At 50.9% G+C, this 22,818-nt stretch overlaps 2 protein-coding genes across 4 annotated transcripts in view; one reads left to right on the plus strand and one right to left on the minus strand.

Annotated features, from left to right (window-relative positions):
* PNPLA1 (patatin like domain 1, omega-hydroxyceramide transacylase) overlaps window positions 1–5,061 on the plus strand; it is a 49,320-nt gene extending 44,259 nt beyond the window's left edge. The window contains exons 9-10 of one of the 3 annotated variants that reach the window (XM_086706699.1): window positions 2,780–2,906; window positions 3,668–5,061. In XM_086706699.1, the coding sequence (XP_086562825.1) occupies window positions 2,780–2,906; window positions 3,668–3,718 (178 nt within the window). In that variant the 3' untranslated portion in view covers window positions 3,719–5,061. Of the gene's footprint in view, window positions 1–2,779; window positions 3,149–3,667 lie in introns of those variants that run through there. The other 2 variants (XM_086706701.1, XM_086706700.1) reach the window with 2 other exon arrangements.
* A 3,553-nt stretch (window positions 5,062–8,614) lies between these two features.
* BNIP5 (BCL2 interacting protein 5) lies at window positions 8,615–20,180 on the minus strand. Its single transcript, XM_086705935.1, has 11 exons — window positions 19,574–20,180; window positions 18,491–18,610; window positions 16,911–16,975; window positions 16,427–16,667; window positions 15,282–15,413; window positions 13,771–13,829; window positions 13,250–13,487; window positions 12,007–12,138; window positions 11,062–11,126; window positions 9,389–9,646; window positions 8,615–8,650 (listed from the first exon to the last, which is right to left on the minus strand). Exons 1-11 carry the CDS (start codon window positions 20,178–20,180, stop codon window positions 8,615–8,617), a joined length of 1,953 nt encoding a protein of 650 aa, XP_086562061.1.
* Between the last annotated feature and the right edge of the window lie 2,638 nt (window positions 20,181–22,818).

A 22,818-nucleotide genomic window follows, 5' to 3' on the forward strand; every position in this document is an offset into this window, starting at 1 on the left:
TATATGCAGAGGTTAGCTAACTAACATCTCAATAGAACTCTACTTAAAAAACAAACTAGACAGTTGTGTGACCCTGTGACCCTCAACACGTAGGGATCCAAATTGTTGCCAAGCTACAGCTAAAAGCCCTAACCATTTTAGGCCTGCTTGGTATATATTTTTTAATTGTATTATATTGTCATTGATTCCATTAGTCAACCTTTATTGAGTACCTAATAGATACCAAGCACTCTACTTGTCTCTGGAGATAGCGAATGAATTAAACTCAATCCCCAACTTTTAAGAGTTTACCCCAAAATTGAACTTTGAGCTAAAGACAAGAACGAAGTCTTAATTTTTTACTGAGCCATAACATTTTTTAAAAGAGACATGCATATATACATACACACTTGCAAATGAAAAATGCTAGCTTTTGTGGGTTTTTTTTAAAGTTTATTTATTTTGAGACAGGGAGAGCACAAGTGGAGGAGGAACAGAGAGAGAAGGAGAGAGAATGCCAAGCAGGCTCTGCACTGTCAGTGCAGAGCCCAATGCAGGGCTCGATCCCATGGACCATGAGAACATGACCTGAGCTGATATCAAGAGTCAGATGCTTAACTGACTGAGCCACCCAAGTGCCCCGAAAAATACCAGTTTTAAACACAAATGAAGCCAGGAATCATCTACAACTATTTTACTGGATTATCAAAATATTCTCTGAATGGGACAGACCCACATTGTTATCTAATTCACTTCAAGCCTCCATTGGTCAGAAAAATCCCCAAGTCATTTTAAGTGACATCCTTCCGTGTTGTTCCTGTCCCAGATGGGATCCCTGGGTAGGCAGAGAGATTATCAGATAGATGAAGGTCAAAAGCTCAGTCCGGCAGCAACAGGCCCACTTTGAGGTCTGGGCAGTTAGGTACTTGGTGGGTGGTGGGAAGCAGTATGGTGGGGAGGAGATTCTCAGAGCTGCTGCAGAAAGTGGGGCAGATGCATGTGTCACTTTCTGGATTGAAGGATGGGCGGGGAGGGTGCAGGACCCAGCAGGCCATTGGTGGTCCTTAGGGGTCATCGGTTTAGTGTGTCCTGGGATTGGTCTCACTCTGTTCCTTGGTCTTCAGCCTCCAGATTTCTTTGACTTTTGAGGGTCCATATCTCTGTCTCTAGCAGCTCAAGGTCAAGTTTGGTCATGAGAGCATAGGCAGGTCTGCTGTGGGGGTAGGGAAGCTTCCTCGGGGCTGGGAGTGCCATCTGGAAGCCAGACCCAGACTTGGGTCCCTTCATTCCAGGGCCAGGCCTCTTCCTATACATTGGAGCAGTGGGAACTATGTAACTCAGCGAGCTCTACCTTGGCCGATAAACTTCTAGGATTCAAGTGCCTTTATAAAGCAGCAGCCTGTGATAAAAACAAACAAAACAACATTCACAGCTGTGGGAAATACTGTTGTCAGTAGGTCACACATTCCGTCTGTGTTGTTCCTTTATAGAACAGATTATGAAACCGCCTGGAAGCAATTTACCAATTGACGGTCTTAAGCAATTCCATGCAAATCCATACTCTGAGCTTCAAAGACCAGGGTAGGGGGTCAAAAAAAGATGCTCGAAAAGTTAGGCATAGAGGAGGAGCAACCCAGAAAGAGAGGAAATCTACAATCACAAGTGACATTGTCACATCCATGGCCTAGTCCCGTGCAAACTCCTGATCCCCAACTGATATTCCTCCCAACAAACAGAAGAGAGGCTAGAATAAAAGCTATAGGGTAAGGGGCGCCTGGCTGGCTCAGTCAGTAGAGCATGTGATTCTTGATCTCAGGGTCTTGCGTTCAAGCCCCACGTTGGTCCTAGAGGCTACTTTAAAAAAATAAATAAATAAGTAAGTAAAAGCTACAAGGTAGATGTTCCATACGTTAATATCTCTCTCCTTCTCTCTCGCTCTCTCTCCTGTGTCTTTTAAATCAGATGTTCAAATTCATATTCTGGTGCTAATTGTATTAGTCAGTTATTGCTGCTACGATAATGCTATATAACAAGCAATCCTCCCCCCCCCCCCCACACACACACACTCTCAGTGGATTATAAAACAAACGTTTATTCTCCTCTTCCATAGTCCTGTGAGTTGGCTGGGATGATGCTGCTTAGGTTACGGGGAGTCTGAGGGCATGGCTATGTATATGTATCAGCCTAGCTTTCCACTGCTAGCCTCGTCTCTCTTCCAGTAAGAGTTCACTGGTCATCTGATTTGGGTTGTGTAACTGGTCTCAAAGTGGCAAGATGGATTGAGAAATCCAGGGACTGCCTCCAGGCTACAAGTGGAAAAGGAAGAGGTCCCTCTTGCTCATTGCTGCTCACATCCTCTCAACTGCTACCCATTCTGTCAGACTCCTCCAATTTCTACCAGTAGAGAGCCGCTCCTTTGAGTTACTATGGAATTTCTCCCTATTCAAATGTGAATGTAATGACAATAGCTAAAACTTCCAGAGTAGTTATTATGTTCCAGGCATTGTGGCACCGAGAGGGTAAGCAACATGTCCAAAGTCACACAGTAGGTAGGTGGCAGAGCCAGGATCCGAGTCATCTGTCACCAGTGTCTTGGTGTTGATCACTGAGTGATAGAAGGAGCACTGGAGTGAATCGGAAGTCCTGGGGCCTAGTCCTAGTGCCTCCATTTCCTCGAGAGGGCAAATGATTGGCCAGGGTCACACAGCACATGGAAGGGGCCTTGAAACTCAGGTCTTTGCAGAGCCCCCTTTTTGTCTCACTTCTCCTCACATGTGCTTTCTTGGCTTCTCACATCCAGGTCTGCTCCCTGCCCACTCGACTTCTCTCTGCTCTCCACGTCCGAGACAGTTTGGGTCACCTACAGGCCTCATCCCAGATCCAGGAATACAGCTACGGGCCGGATCCAGGAATACAGCTGCCCTGAGGTGTGGAACTGCCCAGGGTGACCCTGGAAGCCAGGCACTGCCTGCTCTGTCCTGGGATGCTGTCTGCCCAGTTTCCTTTCTGACCCCAGACTATGGCCTCTTCCTGGCCATAGTCAAGGCCAACACTAGCCCATATATTGCCTTGTGCACTGAGAAAACAGTACCCTTTCCTGGAGAACTTGATCTCCAGGAGAATCTTCTCCTGGAAGATTGTGATAATATACTGGTTTTGTTAAAACGGTTGACTGCCGCCTGCTAGAAATCTGTGCGAATGACGTACAAAGGTACAGAACTGTACAAATAACGTGCAGAAAACTGCACAAATACGCCACAGCATGAATACGTCCGCGAAATGCTTACCCTTTGTCTTAGCAGTGTCTCCTTGTACAGTGTGCAGTCTGCACGACTGAACTCAGCGCTCTGGAGGCCACTCCACTTCTTTCCCCTTCCTGCAAAACCAAATACTAACCAGACTTTTGTAAATCAAATGATGTTTCAAACACTATTAAGTCCTGCTCTGTCAGTGGAATTCTCCATTTGCAAAAGACCCGTGTAATTATAAAGCGGGATCTGATAGCTGATTTCTGGTATAAATTGAGATTTCTGATTTCTATGCATCCAGTTGGCTATCATGGGGCCTGGCTACTTGCTTGGGGCTGCCTGAGGCATTTGAAACTGTGAAGGATGTTCTCAGCGGAAATAAGGGGAGGAAGGTCCTAGATGAGGGACTTAGAAATGATGAATCTCTGTCCTTTTTCTAGGAAACTGTGAGCCGAGAGAGAAAACTTGAGCTGGAATGGGAGAGAACCTGATGACCCCACGGTAGAGACTTCTCCCCAAGGCTCTCAGATGCAGTCCCCTCACCCTATGCCTTCTGGGGACCAGGTGTTACCCACTACCAAGCCTGTTGGTGTGGAGAGTCCTGATTCCCCTGGGCGAGCACTTCCTTGTCTAAACATCCTCCCGGCCCCGGCCTGACTTCGCTTCTGTCAGACCCCGGCCCCCCAAAATCTAGTCTACAGGGCCAAACCCTTGGGGATCGAGTCCGTGGGGACTGAGCCACGGACGCACTTTCCTCTTTCCCATCAAGAGATCAGGCTCTTTTGCTTTGCTTTGTTTTGTTTTTAATTCTCTCACTGTCCCAAAGGCTTGACTTAGAACCACCGGACTCTGCCTCAGGGGCTCCCTGGAATCACTCATGGAGCTGATCCAGCACGAGGTCATGATAAGCTCCCCAGGGCTTGTGTGGTGTGGCTGTGTGAGCCAGTCATCCTGGACTTCCCTGAGTCCTGGTGTGGTTGTGGAGGACACAGAGGCCAAACGTCCCTTCCCCTCCCATCCCCCAGCATGAGGGCAACACGAGGGCAGACCCTGTCTGCTGTTCACACCTCAGTTAAAATGTTCCACAACAAAGACTTCAGCCTCAATTTTTCCAACCCAGCCAGAAAAAAATTAGCCCCACTGCTCACTGGAGTGTGGATAGCTTCCAGCCCCAGCCAGGCCCAGTAAGGAAGCCTGGGCTGCCCACGGCCTCGGATGTATTTGCTTTGCAAATCCTGGAATGCAAACCCCAGAGGACTGGGTGGAAGACAGCCCTGAGCTTGGTTGGGGCCTCTGGAGGATGCATGCAAATTTTAGCCATGGAGGGCAGGGGGCTGTGGCAAGAGGGCCTGGAGGAGCCTACATCTAACAGGACCACGTCAGGGAGCAGGAGTCCACACAAGCTCCCTTTAGAACATTCTGCCAGGAAGAATCTAACTGTATCTTTGAGAAGCTGAGAAGAATCAAATCTCAGGTGTTCTTGCACCCTCTTCCTACTCCAGGTCTGTGGCTCAGACCAGTCAAGGGGAGCGCCCTGGGGACCATGTGGGGGCGGAGAGACAAGTCCACGGCGGTCCCCTAGCCTCTCCCCCAGGAGTGGTCTTGTGGTTTGCAGGCGGGCGCGGCCAGAGCCCTTGAGACCTGTGAACCAGGGGAGGGGGGGGGTTTCAGGCTCGCACAACTTGGGAATGCTTATGCCCTGCTGTGCAAGAGGGAACTGAACATGACCTTAACTGTTGTTTTACCTGAAAGCCTGTATTCAGAGCCCAGATGCCCTTCTGTTAGAGTCAGGTTACAGTTAGAATCAATAAATTCCTGTGTATATTTCCCTTCATTTTTCGTATGTCCCTTTTCCCCATTAGGAGGCAATTAAGAGAATTGTTCTTGCATTGGTTTCAGGGCCGCTGGATAAAATACAGGACATCTTGTTCAATTTGGATTTCAGAGAAACAATGAATAGTTAGCATGAGTATGGCCCCAGTATTGCTATTATTTGTTGTGTATCTGAAATTCAAATTTAACTAGGCCACCCATATTTTTATTTGCTAAATTTGGCGACTCCAATTAGTTCCTTTCTCCTTATCTTTCTTTTTTTTTTTTAAGCCAATACTAGTGGATTGGTTTTTGATGTGTCAGTCACTGTGGTTCGAAATTGGAGGTCTCACTGGTGTGGAGGTCAAGGGCAGAGCACACTCTGGTCTTCCAAACAAGCACGTCCAAATGACCCCTGAGGCTCTGCCCTCCCTGTGGCTCAGCTAACATCCCAAACTCAACCAGGTCTTGGCTGACCCCACTATCTCTGACTCACTGAGCCTCCTGACTTCTCAGGGTCAGAAATTAGGTTAATTAAAAGTCCTGATGTCACTTACCCACCTTTTGAAAGCGATTCAAAGCAGCACGGTGTCCCATGCACCTCGGTGCTCTTGAAAGCCTCTGTGGTATGAGTGGAAGGAGCCCCACCCTCACACAATGGTGTCCCACGCTCCTACATTCCTACTGGCACGAGATTCCCATAGCTAGCGAGGTCCACGAGCATCCCAAGGGCAGGGGTCGTGCCTTCTGCGTTTGTTTATTCCATAGAGCTAGATCAGACCTGGCACATAGTAAATGCTCAATAAGTATTGGTTGGGAAAAAGAACTAATGGATTAGACAACAAGGAGAGGCACTAAAACAGGGGTTCTGGGAGCTGGGTCCTGGCCTGGTTCTGTCTGGAGGTGGTTACGTGACCTTGCACAAGGCACCCGGCCCTTCTGAGCCTCAGCTTTTTCATCTATGAAGTGAGGCGCTGCCCTCTTCTGCCCTCCTCAGAGCATGACAGTGAGGCTTCAAGGGTTGGAAGCGTAAAGTGGTTTGGAAAGAAGACAAGCTATGCACACCAGAGGGTCGCCCTCCCCGGGCAGTCCCTGGAAAGACTCCTGTGTTATCTGAGAGAGGGGAGAGGAGGCCTTCGATGCCTTCCAGCAGAGACCACATTCTCTGGACCAAAAGGCAGACACTATCCTGTCCATTTTTACCCTGGTTCTGAATGGCCAAAATTAGAGACTTAGTAAAACAGACGGTGTAGAATCGAGACTGGCCCAGATTTTCCTGGACATATAATTCACTGTCATCCTAAGGGTCCCAGAGTTGTAGGATGTCAGGTCCAGAGGGCAAGTATCACGTCCCTGACGTCCCTCAGCCTGTGGGGAGCTGGACTAAAACCCAGGTCTCCTGATGCCCAGGGCACTTCATTACTGTCTTAGCAAGTTGGCGCTCAAGGACGGGACACCTGGGGAGCAACCAGAGAGGGCCCCCAGGCGGGGACAAGGGGGCTGACCCTCACAGCCTTGCAGGCACCAGACTGGCCTAGTTGTGGCGGGTGGGCTCCCATCTTGCCACCACTGTGAATAATCCAGATGAGACCTTTGTGCAAGTCAATTTCTTTATTTGCTTAAATAACACAGTACAAAAATGAGACTCAGATGCCAGCATCGGGAACTCATACCAAATAGTCATATAGCTTAAAGAACGTCATTCTAAATAAGAAACAATGTACAGAAGGTTCCTGACCCTCATGTCAGATCTGGTTCTGATCCTTCACATTTGGGGGCTGTGTTCTTGAACACTGTCTAAACGAAATCCATAAATAGCTCACCTCTCCCCCACCTCCTTAGAAGCAGCAATAAAAGAAAATGACTTTCCGGAATATGCTTTGTTGAACTTCCTAAAACTTTGCCTCAGGTTTGAGGCCAGTCCCATCTGAGTGCCCAAGGCCTCTCTGCCCTAGGTTTCACCCCTCTCCCCAGCCTTACCCCACAGTGATCAGTGAATGTTCAATTTAGCAATAGAGTATCTACCAAGGGTAACAACAGTGAGTCCATATTTTAACACCCTCTCTCCTATGACCGTATATTCCAGACAGTGTCCAAGGGCTATGTGCATATCCCTGTTGGGCATGCATGTACATAATGGACATGTGGCAAATTGCCCATGTGAGCCAAGCTGTTCAAACTATTCAGCTTTGTAGAAGGCAGAGCCTCTAACAGCCCACACTCCACCTTTGTGCAAAAATAAAAAGCCCTTTCTCAAGACATTTTACTGCCATCAGGTAGAAACCTATTATCATAAATCTACAAATCTACAATGTCTAGGAAGTGACTGGAACTTCCTGGGGTATGGTGTTCTTGAGCAGTGCACGTCCGTGCAACCATCCATGGCAATCCACCTTAAAGTCTTCCCTCATTTCCTGAAAACTACCCAGATCGTAACTATAATAACACCATACATGGACAAGGCACTATGTAATTTTCAGAACTCTTCACAGTCATCTTCTCACTGACTCTTGGCAAGGCATGATATGGGAGAGGTGCAAGGCATCAGCTTCACTTCTCTGAACAAAGAATTCTGGGACACAGGGTTGGAAGGATTCTGAGAGGCCAGGGATCCCCAATCCGCAGGTCTTCTCTATCTGAGGCCTGCAGACTTCCTGAGAGGCGTCTACAAATCCATATGGGCATCAAGTCCCATTGGTGCACTGAATAAATTATTTGTTGCATATAGATGCACATCTGTTTAAATGCATGAATCCTTTGGGCACTCTGGTGAGAGATGAAACAAAAATTTATTTTAAAAAACTACGACTCATTTGAAATTAACATTTTAAAAATGCCAGCAGGACTTCCACGTGATAGTGGGGCATGATTTGGGCCCGTGTGGAGCAAGAAAATACATGAATGTGAAAAGGGCACATAAGTCGGTATTAGGGTTAGCCCCAAAATGCAAAGGCTTGAGTCAAGGTAGCTCCCCATTTCCTCCCTAAACCCCAATTTAGAGACAGAATGACTGGTCCCACAATTCCAGTGGAGGACCAAGGCCTCCCAAGGAATGCCTGGTAGAATTGCCTGGATCTCAGGAGCTCTCTCCCTCATTCGTTCATGCATCCAACGAGGACTTAAAGACTGTCTCCAGCTCTGTGGGGTGTATTTGGCCACAGAATGAAAGCACTGACAGTCCCCCTTTAGGGAGATTTCAGCATGATAGAGTCAGAAGGGGTCCGATGGGTCACATAGTCTTGCCCAGAATCCAAGGTCTGGAGAGGAGGGCACACAAGTACAGGGTCTCGCAGCAAGTTTGGGGCAGGTCAGCCGGCGGAGCTCTGGTCTCCCACCTCCCCAGTCCTCGCCAGCTCCTTCCGCTAACATGGCCTCTGCCTCCAGTTAAGAACGCTTTGTGTATCTCAGTCTCAGAGAGCCCACAAGGGCTCAGGGACACAGGCGGCCATCCACTCTCGTCTTCATTCATGTCTGTGAAGCACTGGATTGGGCTATAGTGAGGCATCTTCAGAGGCTCCTGGTCAAAGCCGCCCTTGTTTGATAGCTCAAGGGAACTTGAGCGCAAAGCACAGCTCTTAATCTGGACTCTGGCTCTCAGGATTTGTGATGTCCTGGGAGGAGAAAAAGAACATAGGTTTTAGCCATAGCCCAGTTACTTGTGGGTCCTACTCTAGTAACAACAGGCTCCTAATTTAACGTATCAACACAGCACATCAGCTGTCACCTCTGGACCTTTACTCACTACCTCCTTCCTGCAGTGCTCTCCTGGCCCTTTCTCCCCCCGTCTCCTCGCCATCCTCCAAGGGCAAAAATCTACGCCTTTTGACATAGATTTTGGAAGGCTTCCAGGACCAATCACTTCATTGGCCTCAGCGACCACTAATCTGGCATTTTACTGATACTTAATTTTGTCATCAGTAAACATTCTGTCTTTTTCTATAGCAGAACCGTCCTCAGGCTCTCACAGCACCTTGCACAGCTAGGCACAGTGGGGGCTCTTAACGCCTATTGGTTAAATGAATGAATGGATGAATGAGTGAATGAATGGTTAGTAAAACCAGGAGATGGAGTTAGGGCCACTGAAGATATCAGAACTGATGTTTCTATAATGTCTCTCACAAAAACTCCACAAGCCACTGCCTAACCAACCTAGAGGGCAAATTATCCATAATAACCCCATATCTGGGCAAAGAAAATAAAGCTGAGGAAAGAGAGGTCAAAGGTCTTAAGGAGCTTCCATCGGGAAGACAAGCCAACGTAGAACTCAGCAGGGGAGGGGAGAGGACGGTAAGAGGATCCTGTTGGGATCTTGAACTTGTCTTCGCTTGTGCCGTCTGGCTCTTTCTCACCTGCTGGGCCTCCCTGTACGGGAAGTGGGTGTAACTGGCGTGGCTGTAGCACAGGCCCATGAGGCTGAAGACGGCGTGGCTATTGTTGCTGGCAAATTTGTTAGTGAAGCCAAAGGCAAGCTGGTAGGGTCTCTTGGTGAGGTTCCTGCCCAGCTCAGGAGAGCGGGCTTTCTGGCTGTGCAGGGTGGCTGCCAGCTTCCTGAGGGAGGAGTCCGAGACCTTGTAGAAAAACCTCTTGAAGCTGGGATGTCGCCTGATCTGGAAGCAGAAATGAAGGCGGGCCGTCAGTGTTGCTGGCAGTTAGCCCCCTTCCCCCAACTGCTCCCCCCCGCTTCAACGCCACGAGCCCAGACTGGGCTGGACACCTCCCGTCCCTGGGATGAGCTTCCTTGTTAAATCCTTCCTCTACCTCTAGCCTCTCGGAATCTGTTCTGTGAGGTTCACCTCCAAGCAGCAGGACAAGGTGGGGAAAAAAAAAAAGTGCAGGTCTTTGTATAACGGACGTTTCAACGGCATTTACTCGCTCTGTGACTTCTCTGAGCCTCTGTTTAGTCATGTGTTAAATGGCAGGAACAATACCCCCACCCGCATGCAGTGTTGTTGGGGGAAGGGGAGGAAGTGAGCTAGCTGATGTCAAATGTCTCACGCAGAGTGGATGTTGGATGAATTTTCGTTCACACTTTAAGTCGCCTCCTCTCAATACCTAAGTGTCCCAGTTTGCGCTCCCCCAGAGACGAGGGCTCGGGTGCAGGTAGTGATGCTGGGAAACAGCGATGGGGGAATGGAGATCTGGGGTCGGAGGGGAAGGCAGCCCACGCAGACTGGCTGCTGAGCGTGTTCCTCACAGGGCTCTCCGGGAGCCCGCGTAGAACACACTCCTCAGAGTTAGCCCTACGAGGGGCAAGGGGCCTGAGTTATGTATACACCAGCTTCCATGAGCCATTGGCTGAGGGCTGCTTCTCGGGAGGTGGGGGGCGATCATTCTGGCCTCCCACGTGGGTGGTAAAATGGTTCTAGGGGCCGGTCCTCAGGCCAAAAGATGCGGGTGCCGGCAGCGGCAAGGTGGGCCGGCGTGCACTGTGGCGGGAAGGCGAGGTACCCACAGCGTCCGCTATGCTCATGACCCGTCCACGGCCTGTGCTCGTCTCTGCCACCTCAGATGCGATCTCTCTTGCTCTCTCCAAGTAGACTGTGAGGTTTTCAGTCTATCTGTGAGGCCACAGGCTATCTAGCAGGAGAGGACAATCTAAAAGCGTGGAAGGATTGGAGACCACATAGACGCTGAAATGTGCGACAAGACAGAGTGAAAAGGAGCTAGCAGAGGACGAGATCAGCAGGACCTGCAGGCTGGACTTGGGGGAAGGAGGGAGGTGGGACACGAGCTGAACTGCAAGGGGGATTTGGATGGGGGGGAGGTCCTGGCTGGCAGGATAAACCTCATGAGCATTATATTATTGTAAACTAACATTTATCTCATCTGCTATGTGGCCGGCAGTTTCCGTACATGCACTAAACTTTGTCAAGTAGGTAGTTACCCACCCCCCCCCCCCCCGCATTTTGCAAAAGAGAAAACTGAGGCTCAGAGAGGTTGAGGGACATGCCCAAGGTCACCTGGATGCAGGGATAGGGATTGAACTCAGGCCTCAGCCTTGGGGGTACCGAGCACTCCTCACCTGCTCCCCCAACTGGCCATCCACTTCTTGGAGAAGGGCCACCAGATTCTGGATGACCAGCTCCTCTAAGGAAAACAAAGAAGGATTCAGGAGCTGTTGACAAGTTCTGCAACAGCACATCCATCTATCACAGACGGCACTTTGTCTCTAAAGCACAGCACACAGATTCGTTTCGAAGGGCAAAGAAAAATCTTCCCCGAAACTAGGGCTGGAGAGTGAAAGCTTTATCTGAGTTTGTTGTATAGAAACTGAAAGGACGTCGGCCAGTTGAGCGTCACCTCAGCTCCATTCGACAGATGGGGAACCTGAGACCTCCCAGTGTCCCCGGTCCAGGCTACAGAGTAGCGTGGTCAGGAATGGGAGCGGGGGCCCAGAGCAGCTCATCAGAAAGCAGGGGGGGGGGGGCACGCCACAGCCACAGATGCCACAGGAACACACCCACCGGTCCGGGCTGTAAAGGGCCACACGCACGTGGCTGCCTGCACCAAGACCTAATCGCAAGCATTCAGGATATTTGTGGACCTTTTGTGATCAACTGTTGGCAGCTTGAAATCAGCCACGGTGGGAATATTTACATCACAGCAATCTGCAAACGCTACAAATCAGGGTTCCCCCCCTGCCCCCGCCCAACACCCACCCTCAGCCTGTTTGCCAGTCCGCCACTGGTTATGAGACCCAGGGCAAGGCAGGAATTGGATATGAAACATTCAAGCAAGCCCACCGAAGTTACATCCCACCGAGCAGACAGGGTTCTCTACGAGAAGAGAACTCTCCATCTGCAACTCTGCCCCAAGAGCCCCCGTTGAAAGGCCAACCCTGCCTCCTCCCTGCCCTGCCAGTGTCTCCCCAGCCTTCCCAGTCTCTACTGGAATTCAGCCTGTCAGACCCATGCAAAAAGAAGCCCTAGGCCTGCTGACCCAGGAGAGAGCAGGGTGGTATACTAACTAGATTCGAACACTCCGTCTGCCTGAGGTCCCCCCTCTGGCTGGTGACTTCTGGTCTGGGAGGGCGTGTCTGAGGATCCCACAGGTGTCTCTTCTGCAGGCGAGGACTCCTGGAACTTGACATCTTCCAGGTCTGAGGGCAGAAAGGAGATGGTGTGTTTTGTGCCTGTTTCAAATCCACAAGTCCACCACGGGGTCCAGGTTCTGACAAGAAACCGTCCAAAGACACTGGCACCAGACGGGGTCCTGGTTTCCCAGGCTCCTCAGCAAGCCTGCAGCCCCCTGGGCCCGCCTCAGAGGTGTTCACGGGGCCTTCTTTACCCCCTCTGGAAATCTCATTCCTCTTTTCTGCCACCAGCCCCCTCTGCCTCCTCACAGTCCGGGAGGAAACAAAGCAGGCCTGCCAAGATCCCCCTAAATGATCCCCGTCACTCTGTGAGGCTTTACTGAATCACTAAGCCTGTCTGAACCTCACTTTCTCCATCTGTCGAATGGGAATAACAAGACTCACTTCACCAGGCTGTAAGTGGGCTGAACGAGATCCCATGTGTGAGCGTGGCATGCAGTAGGCACTCCATACATGTCAAGGGAATCACTGTATACCTCACACTTGGCAGTGGTGAAAAAGCAGAGGCCCAGGCCATATCCTACTTCATGAGACCCGGGTCTGTGTTTCCTCCTTAGCTTTCGGGTGAGTCTGATGCCCTTAAGCCAATAAACCGATGTGCTGCTCTCACACTGCATTTGTCGTTGTTATTGTTTTAGTGTTTATTTATTTTGACAGAGAGAGAGAAAGAGGAAGAGAGAGAGAGAGAGCATGCACATGAGCAGGGGAGGGGCAGAGAGAGAGGGAGAGAGAGAATCCCAAGCAGACTCCCTGCTCTCAGCAGAGCCCTATGCGGCGCTCGAGCTCACGAACCGTGAGATCATGACCCAAGCCGAAATCCAGAATCAGAGGCTTAACGGACAGAGCCACCCAGGCGCCCCAAACGGCATTTGGTTCTAAGTGTTGGTGTGTTTTTGTATGGGTGGAGGGAGGGCGTGTGTTGTGGGTGGTGAGTCCGGCTGGCAGCCAGCGGCCCCCCTCCTCTCCGCAGCCCTCCCACACCTCCCTGCCCCACTCAGAGCTGAGAGCAAGAGAATCAAGCCTGAAGCAGAGGCCACGAAGCTGGCCAAGCCTGCCCTGGCGGAGGCCTGGGGCCAGAGGCAACCTCTGTGACCATGGCCACGCGGGGCCTGCTTACCGGGGCTGTTGGAGGTGGAGGGCTGATGGCCCCCCACACACAGGGGCAGAAAGCTGGACCTCTTGGGCGGCCGGGACTCCGGGCTGGCAGCACCTGCGGCCCCCGCTCTCCTGGGCTCCTTGGGGCCATGTCTCTTATAAGAAAAGGCTTTTCTGAGGCTGGACTTCTTCTCTTGGGATCTCCTTCTGTAGGGTAGGGGCAGGTTTTCTACAGCCACCTCTGGTTCCTGGACTCGAAGCTGTTGCAGGGGAGATGAGAGAAACTGAGCCAGGGCCCTGACCGTGAGGAGATTGTGAGTGAGCCGGGGAAGGACCCGTTGGGGAGCAGAGGGTGCGGCCTGGCCAGAGCAAGAGTGGCCGGCAGCGATGGGGGTGGGGGTGGGGGCTTGGGGAAGGAGGAGCGACAGGAGCCAGGCTCTGGAAAGATGTAGCATGGGGGAGGGCAAGGAAGTTATTATGCCAAGCAGGGGTGGGGGTGTTCATAGTGAGGGTCAAGATCTACGTGGGGAATGTCTTCCTCACCTCTCCCCCCTGCTCTTCCGCATCCTGGAGTAGGGCAATGATCTTCTGGATGAATTCTCCTAAAAAAGAACAAAACGTTTGCAAAGCATTTCTACGGTCAGTCCTCACTTCCTGAGGCCCAAGTGGCTTCCTGGCTGATTCTCACAGGTCTCCAGGTGCTAATGAGCTTGCACTTATTGGGTGTCCCAGGCCCTGGCCTGCGGACACCTCAGACTCCTCGGAAGTGGCCTGAGGGCAGAGCTGCAATACGTTCACTTCTCCATTGGTCAGCGAACACCCAGATGTGCCACTTTAAGTGTGAGGAAAATAACAGAGGCCGCTGCCTCCAGGAGAAGGCGCCTCAAGGCCATGTGGAAAGGCCTGGTCCCCAAAAGTCCCCTCACCCAGCACCGTCCTCTTCTACTTAGAACAGGGGCCCTTCTCAATTCCCCTTCAAGGCACATTTTCTGTGAAAAGCAGGTAAGATAGGATGGGGGGCGGGTGGGGGAAGTAGATCTTTAAAAGTATCTTCAGGGGCACCTGGGTGGCTCAGTCGGTTAAGCGTCCGACTTCGACCTAGGTCATGATCTCACGATTCTTGAGTTCGTGCCCCGCATCAGGCTCTGTGCTGACAGCTCGGAGCCTGGAGCCTGCTTTGGATTCCATGTCTCTCTCTCTCTCTCTCTCTCTCTGCCCCTCCCCTGCTTGCGCTTGGTCTTTCTCTCTCTCTCAAAAATAAATAAACATTAAAAACAATTTTTTTTTTAATGAAAATTAAAAAAATCATGGGATTGAGCCTTGCATCGGATTCTCTTTTGGAAATTTGCTGGGGATTCTCTCTCTCCCTCTCTCTTTCTGCCCCCACCCTACTCGCTAGCCAAGGCTCTGCCACTGGTAAGGGGTTAATAATAGCATCAGCAGCTGCCATTTGTGGTGTTTCCCTCCTGTGGCCCCTACCCACCACCCGCCCCCACCCCCCCCCCCCCAGCCTCTCAATTTCTCCCCAGGCTACAGGGCTACACAACCACAACAATAATAGCAGTAAATGGCAGGTAACATTCATTAGCTCTAAATAGCTTATTAACTGCTCTGCTTTATCAGCATTAATTCCATTAGCGCCTCCTGAGGACTCTAGGATCTAGGAACTGGTATTACCCTCATCTCGCAGTTGAGGACGCTGAGACCAGAGATGAAGTAACTCATCCAAGTTCACACAGATGGAAGAGGTCAGAGTCCAATGCAAACCCACGCCCTAAAGATCACATCATCTACAGAGCCCGTGCCACGGGCCAAGGCTTTCCTGGCATGGCCTGTGCCGGCCTCACCGAGGAGGGCATCCTCACTGTTGTGATTTTACTGCTGAGGCTCACTTCGAGTAAGACAGGGGTCTGTGCTCTGGACCCCACACTGCCCCTTCCCGGCCTGCGGCCCCCAGAGGAAGTCAAGGCCAGGTTACTGCCTCTCTCTGGGTCAGTATGGGGTCAGGCCGGATGATTTCCGAGGGGTGTCTGAGAAAAGGAGGGGGTACTAACTGAATTCCAAGGCTCTGTTCGCCTGCAAGTCCTCTTCGGGTCCCTGGCTCCCTGCTGGGGTGGAAAGCTCCAAGGAACTCAGACCCCCGCTGTCTGTAGGCAGGACCTCTTGGACTTTGGGTTCCTCCGAGCCTGAGAAGCAAGATGAAATGGCGGGTGTGTTTAATCAGGGTGAGGGTGTTAACTAACACACAAGTTAGAAGAGGTTCCAGAGTTCACCCCATGGCTAGATCATGCAAAGGCCTTGCTGGGACAGAGGTGAGCTGTGGGTCAGGGTCAAAGCTCTGATGTACTGGCCCAGACCTAGCTCCCTTGCCCCTTTGCACCTCTTTACAACCGGCTTTCCTGGGCTTTGCCCTCCTCTCCTCCCTTCCCTGGCAAGCTCATCCCTCTGGCATCTTGGCTTGGAGAGTAAATGCCTGGTTCCATGGCACGAAGTAATGCAGCAGGGCCAGAATCCCCCTGCACGAAGGTATCTCCAGTTGTGGCCGGAAATTCCACCGCCGGGGCTCCTTTTTAAAATGTAAATTCCCCTGGCCAGGCTAAGCGGCTAGGCTGTTCCTCCCTGGCACCCAGGATGATCCTTTCTCTCTGTAGCTCAGGTTCCATCACTGGTGGGCCACAGAACCTTGAACACATTTGTTTTACCTCCCCAAGCCTCAGCTCCCCCATCCGTAAAATGGGGATAATGATACGGCTATGAAAACTGACTGAGTATAGACACACAGTAGGGAAGTGTCTTATTTTACAGGTGAGGAGACTGAGTCAGGCACGGAGATGGGGAATGAGGTAGAAAGTACAGGTCGGAACTCAGGCCTCCTGCCTCCCAGGCTGTGGTTCCTTCCTGCACAGCTGCCCCCTGCCGGGGTACAGCAGCTGAGGCTGTGGAGAGATGCGGAGGGCTAGGGGATTCCTCGGCACAATTTCCACGGGGGGCTTAGCTGGACTGCCCAGAGAGGTCTCGTGTAGGGAGGTGACCTGCTGACATCCCTTTCTCCTCCCTACTGCCCTCCCCACGCTGCTCAGAGCAGAGCAAAAGTCAGAACTAGGAGGGCGGCCCTTCCAATGGCCGATTCCAGCCCCGCAGAAGGTTCCAGAGCTGGAGGCAGCTGCAGTGTTGCTATGGTAACCCTGAGCCTGCTCACCAGGGCTGCTGGAGGTGGAGGGCTGATGGCCCCCAACACACAGGGGGAGAAAGCTGGGCCTCTTGGGTGGCCGGGACTCCGGGCTGGAAACGTCTGCGGGTCCGGCTCTCTTAGCCTCCTCAGAGCCATGTTTCTTATGAGAAAACGCTCTCTTGAAGCTAGACTTTTTCTCTTGGAATTTCTTCCTGTCAAATGACACTGGAATCTGTACAACCGCCTCTGGTTGAGGAGCTTGAAGCTGCTGTGGGAGAAATGAGAGAAACCGGTGGGTCGGGCCCTTGACCTTGAGGAGAGGGGAAGGCTCTCTGAGAAACAACTAAAGAGCAGCCAAGTGCTTCGTGGTGGCCCCAGGCGAGGGAGGTGACAGAGCCTAGAGCTGGGGAGCACTGGGCAAGCGGGCCTTGAGCAGGAGGAGGAGGAGGAAGCAGCGAGCCCCCCCCCCGGGGGGAGGGGGGGGGGTCTACGCAGACCGTTTGCTCCTTACCTCTTCCTCCCACTGGTCTCCCACTTTTTGGAGGAATTCCACTATCATCTTGATGATTTTATCCTCTGGAAAAAAGTAAATGCACCCAGTTAATCTTTCTAGATGCCCCGAGAACTCTTTCTAATGACTGTCTTGAACTTCTGAGATCAACTGAGTCTCTATTAAGTGAGGATGCTGTTAGGCCATGGAAGTGGCGAAAAGCACCATGTCCCAGGAGCTAGTCCTTCTGAGAGAGGCTTGGGAGATCCACAGGGAAAGGGCGGGAGGCCAAAGCGCAAAATTTTACCCAGGCAATTTCAGGTCAGTGCTTCAAGCATTCAACCTGTGACCCCATTATTTCCTCTGACCTTTACGGATTTGTAAATATCTGCTTTGGGTTCGGCCAGCCGTGTGACCTTGAGTAAGTCTCTTAACCTCTCTGTGCCTTCGTCTCCTTCCCTGTGAAGTGTGAATCATGATCCCCGTCCCCGCTTCCCTCAGCAGGCTGTCAGGCCATCAAGGAACTCTGCTTGGAGATACTTTACAAGGCTAACGCTGCAAAATTCCGGGAGGGGAAATGGTAGAGACCCAGCGACACTAAGGTGCAGGGCAGAGGGACCCCAGCAGGCCTGACACGGACAGCCTGCCTCATCGCATCGATGCCTCACACCACATCTTTACAGAGAAACCACAAACGACATGAATGGCTTTCTTTGATATCCCGGCTGACTGATCCAAAGACAATAGGCCCAGAGTTGCCTCTGCTACCTGCCAGCTGATCCGTTTACAGAAAAGGTTTGTTTAAGGCTCCCTGGTCCCTGGACTGCACATTTTTTCACCCCTCACCTCTCTCTCATTTATAAATCCTGCTTGGCTTTTGTTCCTTGTCTCAGTCTACCAGCTGACTTCTCTCGTCTGAAAAAAACAGCATGCAAAATAAACAGCCTGCAAAATAGCCAACTAAATGCCTTTTAGTTACTCTCTGACAGGTGCATAGATGTTTGACATCTCTTAAAATATGCCTCTTCCTTATAGGGAATTAGATTAGTAGAGCATTCATTATCGATTTTATTAGGGGCAATAACAGCATTGTGGTTGTGCGTGACACTGTAGTCATTTCTCGGAGATGTGTGCTTACATATTTAAGGATGAGGGATCATTTTCCTTAAAATGGTTCAGCCACAAAATTACACACGCACACAATTCCGAAGCCAATATTGGCCTCCGGTCGACGATTGTGAGTATAGGAGTGTGCGTAGAGCTATTCCACACTGGCATCTATTTAAAAATATATATAAGTTCTATATTCCTCCATATCACATTCCTTCCATAAATCTCAAAAGACTAAAAAAAGTCCCATGCTCATTAACACATAAGGCAGGAACATTTGCCAGTGGCCGTTCTAATTCCTGAGACTCCCTTCTGTGAAACTCTAAAATAAGTAAATGTGACCAGAAGCGCCAGAAGGAGCAAGATCAGTACATGCATTTTGAGAGGGACCATCCAAGGTGCAAGCAGTCATCCAGAACAATCCATCTCATTTGGTAACGGCCCCCTCCCCGGCTGCGGGGCAAGAGGACACTAAGAAGATGAGAACTCACGGTCAAGCTTTCTGAGTTCCTCTTCGGGCCGGTGACCTGTGGCTTGAGAAGAAACCTCGGATGCTGCAGGACCCCCAGCTTCAATGAGCAAGGACTGGTGGAGACCAGAACCTTTCCCACCTGGAAGAAAGATGAAAGGAAGCGTATGTGTGGGGGATGGGAGTAGTGGCATCAGTGACATTTTTCTGACTTTGTTCGTGAGCACAATAAAATGACACAGAATTCACAGCAGGATGGGCTGCTGCAGCCAGCACTAGACTTAACCAAAAAGAAAAAAAAAAAAAAAATCAGAAACCTGCCAAGGTTTCCATCTGAAAAGAGGTGGCATCAACCCAGACATCCTTCTCATTAAGAACAGGGAGAGTTTTGAGAGCTACAGGGCAAAGCTCTGTCTCCCTCCAGGTGCCTGTGGGGCATTCAACCCCAGGACCTGAGAGTCAAAGAAGAAAGGCACCTTGTGGGGGGGGGGGGGGTCCAGCTTCCTTATTTTACAAATGAAGAACCAAAGGTCTCTGAGAGGGGCAGCAATCTGTTCAAGGTCACAGAGCAGGTGTATTCTGGAAATAGCCAAGTATAGATCCGGCCTCCAGGGCGGATGGCTCTATCTACTTCTCTGGCCCCATCCCCAGTCCTCGCACAGGGATCAATGCTGGGGGCTAGGCTTCCCCCCTCACCTCCCTCCCTCCCTGCCTTCCCATTTCTCCTTGGTCTGTGCTCCTTCAACTAGAGTACTTAACAACAGCTGCCACTTAACGGAGCACCTTCCGCGTGCCAGCTCTGGGCCACGGCTACCCAGGAGATAGCAAATGTTATCATCTCCATTTCATGGACGAAAAAAATATCGAGGCTCGGGGAGGAATGTCGCCAGCCCCAGGTCACACAGCTAATGAATGGCGGAACAGGGGTCTGACCTCAGGCTTTCAGCCACCGTGCTGTTCTGCCTCAAAGAAATTTCACGGTGGTGCTGTCCCTGATGGTTGCCCCAACTTCCACGTCCCCTCTGTCGAAAGGTTTGAGGAGTCAGCTTAGAGTACCCTAGCCCTTGGGTTGGGGCAGTGGGGTTACCAGGCATGGTCTGCTCACCCTTGGGTGCTGGGCCCAGGTCAGCCTCCTCAGGGCGTGGGGTGGCAGCCATCTTGGGCAGCCCTATCTCTTGGCCTCCGGCCTCCTGCTCTTGGGCCCCCTTGGTTTCCTCAGCAACATGTTTCTTGTGACTGTGTTTCTTGCGACTGGCCTTCTTGTCGTGGGCTTTCTTCCTCGGAGCTGTCTCCCCTGGTGCCTCCGGGGTTTCTGCAGGCTTGGGGAGGCCCTCCTTCCCTTTTGCCTTCCGGCTGGCCTTTTCTTTGGGCTCCTCCGGGCCTGTCCTCAGGAAGAAGTTCATCAAGGTCTTCAGCCACCCCTGCTGGCCCCGTCTCTGGGTCTTTTCCTTCTTGGTGTCCTGTGGCAGCCTCTGGTCAGTGGGAAGAAACTCCCTGGTCTCTTCCAGGCTGTGGGCTGTGGCCGTGGCATCCTGGGCTTCCACAGACTGAGCTGGGTTCTGGGGACATCTGCTCCCATCGCTGGCTGCCTGGTGAAGCATCCTCCTGGAGGGGGTAGTGGGCAGGGAGAAGCACCGGCGGACCTTCTTGGGGCTCTGTGACCTATCCAGAGACCTGGTTCTCCTCCCTGACAGATGCTTCCTGGGCTCCATTGCACTGCAAACAAAGCAAACAGCTCCCTTACCGGAGACCTACCAGAGACGTGGTGGCGGGTTACCAGTGCTGCCCCGTGCGCCGATCCACCCTGCCCATCGATGTGAGTGATATCAGCCCTCAAAGCTGCTGTCTCTGTTAAATTCCTCAAAAGCCCTGGGAAGGAGGGCTATCCTTGTCCACATTTTCCAGAGGAGGAAACTAAACTATGGGAGGTCATGCCCCAGACGTCACAGCTGGTCTATAACTCCCCTGGGGCCTCCAGAAGGAGCAGGACCTTACCAACACCTTGGTTTTAGTCTGTGGAGACCCAATTGTGGACTTCGGACCTCCAGAACTGAAAGATAATGAATTCGTTTTGTTCCAAAGCCTCTGAGTTTCTGGTATTTTGTTGCAGCAACAATAGGAAGCCAGGAGCCAAGTCCTGCCCCTGGGGACTCTGGGCAGCTCATGTGCCAATGTCCTCATCTGCAATATGCCTGAGACCTGTCTGTCTGTCTCACAGGCCGTTAAGAATATTTCACAAGACAGTTCGGTAAATGGCAACTCTACTCCTCCAATCGCTTGGGCCAAAAATTTGAAGTCACCCCTGACTCCTTGCTTTCTCTCACTCCCCACATCTGATCCATCAGCAAAGACTGGTGGATAAAGCACGCCCAGACCCCGACCTGTCTCCCCAGTTCCTTCAACACTGCCTGAGTCTAGCCCCAGGTCTGCTGGCCTGGACTACCATAATCACCTCCCAACTGGTTCTCCTCCTCTCCTCTCATCCTCCTTCCAGATTCTCCCCTCAGAAGCCACAGGGCCTTTTCCAACCTAAGTTAGAGCACGTCACTCTCCTGCCTCCAACAGCCCCCCTTTCACTCAGAGTCAAAGTCAAAGTCCTTATAGTGGCCAGCAAGGCCCTGTACAACCTGGTCCCATTAGGCCTCCTGCCACCTCTCATCACTCACTCTACTCACACAAGCACTGCTCGCTGCCTCAGGGCCTTCACACTGGCTGTTCCCTCTTTCTAGAACATTCTTATGGTTTGTTCCCTTGCTTCCTTTCAGGGCTTTACTGAAATGTCACCTTCCCAGAGAGGCCCTCTCTGTGCACCCCTCATGAGCACATACTCCCCACCTGTACTACGTGATGTTACGCAATATCACACCTTGGTGTGTGTCATTGTTTATTGTCTGAGTCTCTCTCCCTTCCCTTTGTCTGTTTTGCTAGGTCTTGTATCTTGGGTGCCTAGAACAGCTCCCGGCACATCACTAGCACTCAATAAGTACTAATTCAACAGATGAATACATGTACTACACAAACATTTAGTAAACTGTGCAATATATAGGGTATCTTTGGGTGTGTAGTTAACCTACAGGAAATGTACATGAGAGCAGCAGGGGCCTTTCATTCTCCATCCAGAAGGAAGCAGCTGCCCATGCAAAAGACAAAAAGAACCATCTCCTCCTGGGCAGCATTTTAAGCAGGCCAGGATGGGAACAGTGAATTTCATTTGTGTGTCTTTAATCTGAAACTCCCGTGGCTTCCCAATTTTTCCAAAGTTGTTCAGACCCCCTTTGCCCTTTGGTGGAAGTTTAAAAACATTTTTTTAAAATGATCTTGAATCCCAAATCTGAGCCCCCCCAGAGTTTCCCGTGGAGTTCAGACACCTGCACTGCCTATTCTAATTGGTAATCATCGCCTCATCATGCATTTACTAAGTATTATTTAGCGTATTACATATTCATGTATTATGTATTTACATCGTGTCTCCTGCATTTACCGACTAATTCATTCCTTTAAAATGTGCTCTGTTACATGTCCAGCTTATAGGCAAAACCAGCAATCTATAATTGCAATTTCAGATGTTCAGGGATCCATGTGAATATGAGGACAATACGTAAAGAGAGAGAGGAAAAGCATGGGGAAATACAGAGAGATTTGAAGGTGACTGTAACATTCGGGGAGTCTTCCCTCCTTCAAGCACGAGTCTGGGGGAGGAGGGACTGCAAAGGGCGGCCAGAGGCCAGTGGGCAGCAATAGACACACGCGGACAATCTTGGAGGAAATGAGAAAATGGGCTGGGGAGGAAGCAGGCAACTTGGAAAGCTTTATTTGTTGTTTGATGTGCCTTAAAAGGAACATTTGAGTTACACAAAAACTCGTAGCACGACATGTCTGTACCTTATATGGAAATTAACTAATGCTCTTGAAAACCTTCGGAGGCTGCCTTACGGTTGTGCTTTCAAAATACCGTGTAGGGTGGGGTAAGCCGAAGAAATCATAGAGGAAAATATTCTCTTTCTTCTCGTTTATGTCTTTCAACAAGGGTTTAATAAGCACACACTAAGTACCAGGAATTATGGCCGGTGCTGGGGATAACGAACCAGACACAGGTTGTGCCCTCAGAGAGAATGCTCTGGTCTTCTTCAAATGGGCACCCCAGTAAGTGGTGGTGACGGGAATGCTCTATTCTGTCTCTCTCTTTAGTAGCACATGGTCTTAAGAGAAGATAAATTTAGGTTGAAGCTCTATTTAATTTAAGATCCAAGTCAGCGGGGCCAGAAATATTTACTGAATGGTGTTAGGGTTCTCTCTCTTTTTTCCATATATTCCTGTGGTCAGGGCACAATGGGTGGGGTTGGCAGAGAA

Source organism: Puma concolor, chromosome B2, assembly GCF_028749965.1.
Source record: "Puma concolor isolate L17-30 chromosome B2, mPumCon1.1.hap2, whole genome shotgun sequence".
NCBI lineage: Eukaryota > Metazoa > Chordata > Mammalia > Carnivora > Felidae > Puma > Puma concolor.

Bases quoted from the DNA above. Each gene is read 5' to 3' on its own strand.
- BNIP5 (XM_086705935.1), bottom strand. From the start codon at position 20,180: ATGGAGCCCAGGAAGCATCTGTCAGGGAGGAGAACCAGGTCTCTGGAT. The intron at 18,611-19,573 runs GTGAGCAGACCA...TCTTTCTTCCAG, and splicing joins CCTGGGCCCAGCACCCAAGG to GTGGGAAAGGTTCTGGTCTC. The intron at 11,127-12,006 runs GTTAGTATACCA...TGTTTTCCTTAG, and splicing joins AGACGGAGTGTTCGAATCTA to AGGAGCTGGTCATCCAGAAT.